Source organism: Grammomys surdaster, unplaced genomic scaffold (assembly GCF_004785775.1).
Source record: "Grammomys surdaster isolate TR1022 unplaced genomic scaffold, NIH_TR_1.0 126158, whole genome shotgun sequence".
NCBI classification, from domain to species: domain Eukaryota; kingdom Metazoa; phylum Chordata; class Mammalia; order Rodentia; family Muridae; genus Grammomys; species Grammomys surdaster.
In genome coordinates this window covers 2,834,902-2,845,654 of record NW_021620966.1, presented here as the reverse complement: position 1 = coordinate 2,845,654, position 10,753 = coordinate 2,834,902, and the positions used below count along the sequence as shown (strand labels likewise).

Below are 10,753 nucleotides of genomic sequence, written 5' to 3'. Positions count from 1 at the left end.
GTGTCCATCTGTGTGCTGCTGCACATGTGTCCATCTGTGTACTGCTGTACATGTCACCATCTGTGTACTGCTTTACATTTGTTCACCTGTGAACTGCTGCACATGTGTTTATCTATGTGTGTACTGCTGCACATGTGTCCATCTGTATAGCACTGTACATGACTCCATTTGTGTACTGCTGTACATGTCCATATGTTTTTCCTTTACATGTAATTTTTATATTGTCTTACAGTCCCAGTTACTTGGGAAACTGAGTTCTCGAATGTGCTTTAGAATATTTTCAACTTTCTTTTTTTAACAATGGTCCACATTTAGCTTCCTGGTTGAATAGAATATGGGTTACACATGGAGTTGAACACATAGAAGGAAATGGGTTAGTTGTCCCATTATCATATATTAATGTATATTCTCTATACTTAGATTATTAAACTAAAGCCTTTATTTCCATTGGATAAATTAACTAAGATATCATTATATATCTACAGGAAAAATAAATGGTATATATTCTCTCTTGGTATTCCCACAGTACTAGTGTGTTTTTGTCTGGGTATATAATGGTGTTTTACTATTTATTATCTAATTATTTATTTTCCCTGATGTATGATAATTCCTCTAATGGTAAAAAGTGTGTCTAACCCACTGTAGTACCTAATACATAACATACCTGCTAAATATGTATGGAATGAATAAATGAAGCTCCCTTAATCCAAAATAATATCCTTTTAATATATGGTATTTTCTTAAAATGCCATGTAAATTGAATATTTAAGCAGAGTTACAGGTTTTGAAAGAACAAAGAATAATTACAGATAATTTACAAAGTTCTTAATTAGGTAACATTACAGTTTTACACAATTATCATGCTATATTATAATAACCATTCATAATTTAGCATCAAAGGCTACCAATATCACCAAAACAACAAAGGACAATAAAACAATCATATATTTTTAATTACAAATTTTAATTCATAACATTTTTCTTGATTCTTATGTTCTTATAGAAAAAGTATCTAGCAAGTATTGATTTGTAATTACAATTTTTAATTCATTGAGGTTTCAATGAGGAGGTACTAAGAAATCCACCAGGCACTTAAAATCAATGTTATACTTATCAAGGACTCGTCATGTTGCTTCAACTCTTCAGGAGTGGGTAGGGCATACAGACTACCTGAATCATGACTTTCAAGCGGTCCAAAGGTGCTGTGCACGTCCGTGTGATCGCACTTGCTATTCCTGCCGCTACTAGCCGCTTCCACCACTCTCCAGACTTCTTCTCTTGTTCTGTGAATTCATCTGGAATACTTATACTCTCTCCTATATCAATTATCTGATAAAAACAAAAAATAATTAGACAGTGAAGTGTAAACAATAAGAGCATAACTTTCTACAAAAATAAAGAAAAACTTTCACACAGACCGAAACTTCAACATTTTCTTTTTCAGATCACCTCCTATACTGGAGATAGACAATTTACTTAGTACACAGTTCTTATACTTGAATGATTTTGAATAATACATTCACATGAAGATTTAAACTAAAATACTCATTAAATTTGGTATTAGTTTAAAATAATTCTCAAACCATTTGTATAATCTCTTCCATGAAAACAATGTAAACCTGAGAGCAGGTAACACACCACTTCACATGAAGTCTGCCACATAGTAGGTGAGGAATAAATACTGAATAAATTCCCACACTTAATCCCAAAGTCTTAGATATAACCTAAGTCAGGAGTCAAGAACAGAATCTTATATGCTCCAACTTACTACTCACAGCGATCTTTTTTTTTAATTCGATTTGATATTTTCACAGTGATCTATTGTTGACTAATTTTCTCTTTAAAAATATGTATTACAATGAGTTAATATGTAGTGATTTTACCTTTAGCAATTCTATTTTGTTTTCTGAAGACTATTTTTGAAGTGTTAAAGCATTATGTTCCAGTGAAGAGTGTCAAAGAGTGCCTTTCTTTTTCTTCTTCATACAGTTTGTTTCAAAAAAAAATTGAGAGTCTAACTGAACAGTTGAAAAAATTGCAGGTGGAAATGGGGGGCCTGAGAAAGAAAACAAATGGTTGAAATGGGAAAACGAAAGGGGTCACTCTACTCTCTCATTTGTGAAAGGGTTGTAGAGTTGGGTGTGCAACTGGAGAGGTTGTAATGGCTGTGGAAGCACTTGGGAAGCAAGGAATACCAAAGAAGAGAGAACATAAAGGGCCAGTCCTGGTGACTCAGCAAGAGAGCATGAGTTTCAAACAAGAGGCAAGAGGGAATGAAACTGTGCTGGATAGTGCTCAGATCAGAGAAAAGCTTTAAAAACAATGGGAGGGCAATCTGATGAAACAGCCTATTTTGAAAGAAAGGGTTAATCTCAAACCAACTGTGCTGCCAGAGTTAGAGGAGGAGTAGTCCTGGGTTACAAGATCACCACCCTCAGCTTCCCTAGTATCCATACAGCATATGCTTGCTAATAGTGTAGAACAAGATTATGACAAGATAGTATGATGTCCTATAGAAATAATATTTCTAAGGTATTTTTAAAAGTCCATGCTTTCATATGGGATGCACTCACCTTATGTGAAACAAATTCTAAATAAATGAGCTACTCAAAATAGAATTATTATTCCCCAAAACTGGAAGGGATTGTAACAGCTATGCTAGAGGCTGGCCAACAGTTGCAATGGCTAACACGGTGAAGGGGAAGAAGCCATGAATATTGAACAGTGAATAGAGTGAGGGGAATGAATATAGTAAAAGACCAGTTGCTAGGTGAAAGGCAGTACTCTGATATACAAGAACAGATTCAAGCTGATAACATTACTATAGAACAATGTCACTTGATGGCTTTAAGACCTTGAGACAAAGTTAAGGAGCCTGGGGGAAATGTCTACCTCATTTACAGATTATAAAATAAAAGACTATACAAGGCTCTTGAGAAGCCTTCACTGATTTTTCACAAAGATTGGCCTCAGCTGTGAACAAACCCATATCAGATCCTGACACAAAGCAAGTGTTGATGGAGACCTTGGCATACAAAAATGTGAGTTCCAAATGTAAAAAATGTTATTAGACCATTTTAGGTACAAGCACCACCTTGGATAAAAAATATGACCAATATTAGTTCTGATGTGTACCATGTAATAGGTCAAGTTCTAACTAGAGGCATCCAATATCAAAATGCCTGATGCTTCAATTTTGGGGAAATTTGCAAAGAGACTGTGACCAAACCTAAAGCCTCAGATCTCAAAATACCTAGTGCACCAACTCCAAGAAATACAGTATTTTGCACCTGAAAAGTGAACGAGCCATTTCTAGAAGCAATGGTTCTCTTACATCTCCTTCCAATAATTTGAATAGGATGAAGAGCATCAATCTGTTCTTCCAAATGCCTATCTAAATCCTTTTGTATATTCAACACATTAGTAACATTTTTTGTTAAATGATTAACAAAAGTAGCTGTTTTAAACTTATTGTGTCACAGCAATCAAAGAAGCAGTGGTACAGCAATTAATGTAATTAGAGCTGCTAAACCCGCAATAATCAAGCCCACTACCCTCTTGCTACTGCTTAAAGCCTGACTCATTTCTCCCAGTACTTGCAAGCTATTTTTAGAATATCAAGGTTCTGTGATACTCGGGGCATTAAAAATAAGCTGGTTGATGTTACATCTCAAACAGAAAGAATACCTAGGTTTCCCAGGCTGTGTATGTAATACAGCAAAGGCTGCCATTGGAAAAGAGATATTCAAAGTAATGTCTTAATATTGGGAAATGGCCTGTGAGGCCTGGCTCAGGGCCCTGCAACAAAAATTAAGAGCAGTTTCAGCCATGAAGGAACATGGCAGACTGAAAATGCTCCACTCAGCACTGGAGATTTAATGCATGCTATAACAGGCAGTGCTACTCTAGACTTGGCCACAGATAAATAATTTTATCCTATGCCCCAAAACTCAATGTTATAAAATAACTACTAGAGTTTATGTTCCTTTGCCCTTGGGAATAGTAGGGATGATCTTGGGAAGGAGTGGATTGACTTTCCAAGGTTTCATTGTGCATCCAGGGGTTATAAATGAAGATTTTAAAGAAAAAATTAAAATTATGACCAATGTAAAAAGAGAGATGCAATTTAGTGCAGGTTATAGGGTTACTGAGCTGCTACAGTTTCCTTACATCAAAGGCAAAGCTGCTCCAGTAGAAAGAACAGGAGGGTTTGAATGTACAGGAAAAATGTGTTCTGGCAAACAGTGTTAATGATCAGAGGCCAAAATTAAAATTGCAAGCAAATGGTATTGGAATAGAAGATTTGATGGGTACAGGAGCTGATATAACTATCACTTCACAAAAATCTTGGAGTCCAGAATGGTCAATTTAAAAGGTTTATACCCAGCTTCTAGGAATTGAAAAGTTAACTCAACTTGTAAATAGGTAGCCTGCGCAAACAATACCAACTTGGATAAGGACAAGCGAGTCATAGGCAGAGTCATAGTGACTTGTCCCTTGAACCTTCACCCAGCCAATACCCAGTTCTGATGATATCTGTATTCCCCCTGATCACCCACACTCCAGTGTCATTCCCTTCCCCGCATCCTGCCTTTCTGTATTTATAACCCTTGTGTGAATGAATTACGATTTGAGAAAAAATAAATTATAAAAAAAGAAGTTAACTCATATAAAACAAAGTGCATCATAGGTTAAATATGTAGGACCAGAAGTCAAATAGGAAAGGTAAAGCCTTATGTGGCTGACATATCCATAAATTCACAACACTTGGGTACTCAAATTAATATTACTGCAATCCCAGAGACAGCCCATAATGAAATAAGGGGTGAAATGGTTCCTGGGGAAGGTATTGCTATGTGTCATCAAAAACAGCCCTAGGCTGTGCCAATTGTTCAAACACAGGACATAACAAGGATTGAACTTCCAAATTTATAAAGGGGTGCCACTACTGAAGTACTGACACTCCTACTCTTACAAATGGTTGACTAACAAGCCTTTATGGATAGATCAGTGGCCCTTAACTAAGGAAAACTTTCAGGGCCTTGGGCAGCTGGTGCAACAGCAGGTGGAGGCTGAGCATATAGAAAAGTCTATCAGCCCATGGAATTCCTCTGTATTTGTTATTTTTTTAAAAAAAAGGAGTCAGAAAAATGGAGAGTGTCAACATACTTAAGAGTGGCAAATAGAGTAATCCAATCAATGGGTTACAGCATGGAATTCCTCTACCTTCTTTATTACCTAAGGCATGGCCTATGAGAGAAATCGACTTAAAAAGACTGCTCTTTTACTATCACCTTGCATGAGCAGGATAGGGCAGATTTTGCTTTCATAGTGCCTATGTATAATGTTCAACCTGTAAAAAGATCTGGTGTTGCCACCCTAATATCTAACAAAATTGACTTCAAACCAAATTAATCAATAAGCTCTAAAACAGCTCAGAGATGCTTTAACAGCAGAAACTTTTAAGCATCTAAACAAAAGGAGAAACATAGCATGAACAACCACGTTTAGCTGTGGGTGGCTACATCTGATCCCATGAGTTGCAAGCTGAGTCTTTCTGACTTCTTTATCGAAAATCAGGTATCCATAGGTGTGTGGATTTAGGTCCAAGTCTTTGATCCAACTCCACTAATCCACTTGTCTGTTTTTATGCCAGTATCACGTGCTCTTCATTACTATAGTTCTGTAGCACATCTTGAAATCAAGGATGGTTACGTACAGTAGTTCTTCTATTGTTCAGGATTGTTTAGCTAACCTGAGTTGTTGGTTTTTGTTTGTTTGTATGTATGTATGTATGTATGTATGTATGTATGTATGTATGTTTGTATGTATGTATGTATGTTTGTATGTATTATGTATGTATTATGTATGTATTATGTATGTATTATGTATGTATATATGTATGTATGTTTTCCATATGAAGTTGAGTTTTGTCCTTTCAAGGTCTATAAAGAATTGTGTTGGAATTTTGAAGGGGATTGCATTGAACACAATTCCTTTTGGTAGGATGGCCCTTTTTACTACACTGATTCTACTGATCCATGAGCATGGGAGATTTTTCCATCTTCTGTTATCTCTTCAATTTCTTTCTTCAAAGACTTGAAGATTTTATCATATAGGTCTTTCACTTGCTTGGTTATTTTTTATTTATATCATGTTTTATATTATTTGTCACTATTTTGGAGGGTGTTGTTTCCCTGATTTCTTTCTGAACCCATTAATTGTTTGTATATAGAAGGGCTACTTTTATTTTTTAAGTTAATCTTGTATCCAGACACTTTGCTAAAAGTGTCTATCAGCTACAGGAATTCCCTAGTAGAATTTTTGGGGTCAATTTTGTATACTATCATATTATCTGTGAATACTGATCCATTCTTTGATTTCTTCTCTTCCAATTTGTATCCACATGATCTCCTTCGGTTGTCTATTGTTCTAGCTCGAACTTTCAGTGCTATATTGAATAGATATGGAGAGAGTGGACAGCCTTGTTTTGTTCCTGATTTTAGTGGAATGTGGAGTGTTTTGAACTTCACTTCATTTAATTTGATGTTGGCTATAGGCTTGCTGTAAATTGCCTTCATTATGTTTAGATGTGTTCCTTGTATCTCTAGTCTCTGCAAGACTTTTATCATGAAGGGGTGTTGCATTTTGTCAAAGACTTTTTCAGTAATTACAAATTACTGAATATGTTGTGTTATTACAGTTGTGTAATGAAATAATCATGTGACTTTTTTCTTTCAGTTTGTTTATGTTGTGGATTACATTGACGGATTTTGTATGTTGAACCATCCCTGTATCTCTGGGATGAAGCTTGCTTAGTCATGGTGGATTTTTTTTTTTTGATATGTTCTTGGATTCAGTTTGCAAGTAATATTTTTGCATCTATGTTCATGAGGGAAATTGCTCTGTAATTCTCTTTCTTGTTGAATCTTTGTGTGGATTAGATATCAGGGTTACTGTATCTGCATAAAATTAATTTGGCAGTGCTCCTTCTGTTTCTATTCTGTGGTATAATTTGAGGGGTATTGGCATTTGCTCTTCTTTGAGTCTATTATAATTCTACACTAAACTGGCTTCTTTGGGTTGGGAGACTTTTAATGACTGCTTCTATATCCTTAGGAGTTATAGGTCCATTTAAATGGTTTGCCTGAGCTTGATTTAACTTTGGTAAGTGATATCTACTAGAAAATTATCCATTTCTTTTAGATTTTCCAGTTTTATGGAGTACAGATAAACATATAACCTATGATTCTTTGGATTTCCTTAGTGTCTGTCTCTATGCCCATTTTCATTTCTGATTTTGTTGATTTGGATATTCTCTCTCCTTCTTCTAGATAGTTTAAATAGGGGTTGTCTAATTTGATGATTTCCTCAATGAACCAATTGTTTCATTGATTCTTTGTATTGTTCTATTTGTTTCTATTTTGTTGATGTCAGCCTTCAGTTTGATTATTTCCTTCCATCTACTCCTTTTGGGTGAGCTTGCTTCTTTTTGTTCTAGAACTTTCCAGTGTGCTGTCAAGTTGCTAGTATGAGATATCTCCAATTACTTTATGCAGGTATTTAGTGCTATGAATGTTCCTCTCAGTACTGCTTTCTTTGTGTCCCAATAGTTTGGGTACATTATGTATTTATTTTTTTATTACATTGTAGAAAGTCTTTAATTTTTTTATTTGTAGAAAGTCTTTAGTTTTTTTATTTTTGCCTTTATCTAGTTTTCATCAAGTACAGATTTGTTTCACACTCCATGACTTTGTAGTCTTACTGTTGTTTCCGTTGTTATTGAAATCCAGCTTTAATCTGTGGTGGTCTGATAGGATGCAGGGAGTTATTTAGATTTTCTTGTATCTGTTGAGATTTCCTTTGTGCCCAAGTGTGAAAGTTCTGTGAAGTGCTGAGGAGGAGGTACTTTTTTGTGGTTTTTCTGGGTGAAATGATCTTTTGATATCTGTTAGATCAATGTGGCTTATAATGCCTTTTAGCTCCAGTATTTCTCTGTTTAGTTTTTGGCTGGATGACCTGTCCATTGGTAAGAGTGAGTTATTGAAATCTCCTACTGTCAATGTATAAGGGTCAACGAGTGATTTAAATTTTAGTAATGTTTCTTTTACAAACATGGGTGTGCCCTTGCATTTGAAGCATAAATGTTAAAAAATTAAAACATCATCTTGATGGATTTTTCGTTTGATAAGTATGAAGTGTTTTTCCCTGACCCTTTTTGATTAATTTTGGTTTGAAGTCTATTTTGTTAGATATTAGAATGGCTATACCAGATTGCTTCTTAACAATTTGCTTGGAAAATCTTTTTTCAACCTTTTACTCTGAGATAATGTCTATCTTTGATGTTTCGGTGTGTTTCTCATATGCAGCAGAAGGATGGATCCTGTTTTCACATCCATTCTGTTATTCTGTGTATTTTAATTGGGAAGCTACGTCCACTAATACTAAGAAATATCAGTGACCAATGATTCTCAATGCCTGTTTTGTGGCTATTGCTGATGGTGGTGGAGGTGGTGTGTGTGTGTGTGTGTGTGTGTGTGTGTGTGTGTGTGTGTGTTTGTGTGTGTGTGTACTGCCCTTATTTTGTTTTTGCTGATGTGAGATTATTTCCTATATTTTTATGGGTGTAATTAGTCTCTTTGGTTTGTAGTTTTCCTTTAAGTACCTACTGTGGGGCTGGATTTGTGGATAGATATTATTTAATTTTATCACAAAATAGCTTGTTTTCTCCTATGGTGATCAAAGTTTTATTGGGTATAGTTGTCTCAGTTGGCATCCATAGTCTCTTAGAGTCTGTAGTATATTTGTTCAGGCTTTTAAAGTCTCCATTAAGAAGTCAGGTTTAATTCTAATAAGTCTGTCTTTATATATTACTTGGTATTTTTCCCCTGCAGCTTCTATTATTCTTTCTTTGTTCTGTATGTTTAGTATTTTGATTGTTATGTGACTTTCTTTTCTATTTGGTATTATGTAAGATTCTTGTACCTTTATAGGCATATTCTTCTTTAAGTTAGGAAACTTTTCTTCTATGATTTTGTTAAAATATTTTCTGCGCCTTTGAGCTGGGAATCTTCTCCTTATATCCCTATTATTCATAGGTTTGTGGCAGATGCCATATAGGAAGAGCTGCAGTGGGCAAGTGAGCTACTTTGAGATGGCCCACCATCCTGCTCTGCTTTGATGGGCGAGCTCTGATATAGCATGACCCCAGAGACTTTGTCCCAGGATTGCTTCTTGCTACTGATGTTATTTTCTCATGTTTGTCATTGCCACACTCCTCATTCATTTGGTTTGGTGTGAGTAGACACCAAGAGACCATCCCTGCCTATCATTTGGTATAATTACTTCTGGGTCATGGGCCATTCTATTGGGCAAGCTTTTTGCAGATCAACATGAAGATGAAAATTCTTGAGATAATGTTGTCTAGATAAATTAATTATTTTATGTTATTTCTGACTTGATTTAAGTATTTTTTTAAAAAAAGGTTAGTTTTATTTAAATAATTTTGGGGAGTTTGGGTAGTTTATAGAAAACATAAAGTTAGAAAATGAGGACAGTTGATAGAAGTTTTAAGTTAGAATCAGGAATAAAGTGTGCCTTTTCCTGATAGGATGGCAAAAGCTGCTTAAGTGAGAGAAAGAAGTACAGTGAGCATTCATGCATTACAAACACATAATTGTAGTGGTAAGAAGAATCAGCTTGGGATAAGCTAATTATCAAAGTAAGCATACATTCTAGGTTGGGCCTGAGTTCTTCAATATTGTGATCTAGGGATGAGTATATTGGCTGGTTTTGTGTGTCAACTTGACACAAGCTGGAGTTTTCATAGAGAAAGAAGCCTCAGTTGAGGAAATGCCCCCATGAGATCCAGCTGTAAGACATTTTCTCAATTAGTGATCAAGAGGGAAGGGCCCAGTCCATTGTGGGTGGAGCCATCCCTGGGCTGGTAGTCCTGGGTTCTATAAGAAAGTAAGCTGAGCAAGGCAGAGGAAGCAAGCCAGTAAGTAACATCCCTCCATGGCCACTGCATCAGTTCCTGCTTCCTGACCTGCTTGAGTTCCAATCCTGACTTCCTTTGGTGATGAACAGCAATGTGGAAGTGTAAGGTGAATAAATCCTTTCCTCCACCTTGCTTCTTGGTCATAATGTTTGTGCAGGAATAGAAACCCTGACTAAGAGAGATGAAGTAATAGATTTTTGATGTATACCAGGAAATAATAAGGTTATAATAAAGAGAAAATAATTTCATTATTAATATAAGAACAGAAAACATATGACTAGCCAGATTAGCCAATCAGAACTTCAAAAATAAGATGTAAGAATGGTGATTTGCTCCTTAGTAAGTGTAAGTTGTTGTCAACCAATCATAGGGAAAAATTTGCTACTATAGACTTGGCTTGTTTAAACTTTGTTAATCGATGATTAAAAATTACTGCTTTAAGGTCACTATGAGCTTTAGGAAAGAAAGATAGATGAGAATTATTTAGTTACATATGTTTCATATAAGAAATATGCAGCCACTATATTGTAATTTTCTTTTGTGTAATGAGTTTGATATGTTTTATGGTGATTAGCTCTGGGAAATGTGTAACTTGTGGCTATGAGATAATTTTCTTTCTAATAGAAAAAAACTTTATCTCTAGGGGTATCAAAAGGAGTCAAGGGAAGAAATAAATCACTGGAGCTTATCCTCACTTCAGCCATTCTGTGTGTGTGTGTGTGTGTGTGTGTGTGTGTGTGTGTGTGTGTGTGT

At 35.5% G+C, this 10,753-nt stretch overlaps 1 protein-coding gene across 1 annotated transcript in view; it reads right to left on the bottom strand.

The window, feature by feature from the left end:
- The window catches only part of LOC114612323 (calcium-binding mitochondrial carrier protein SCaMC-1-like), a 45,684-nt gene that overhangs the window by 11,892 nt on the left and 23,039 nt on the right, over positions 1-10,753 (bottom strand). Inside the window, 1 exon segment of the mRNA XM_028757281.1 lies at positions 1,171-1,329. Within this exon segment, the coding sequence (XP_028613114.1) occupies positions 1,171-1,329 (159 nt within the window).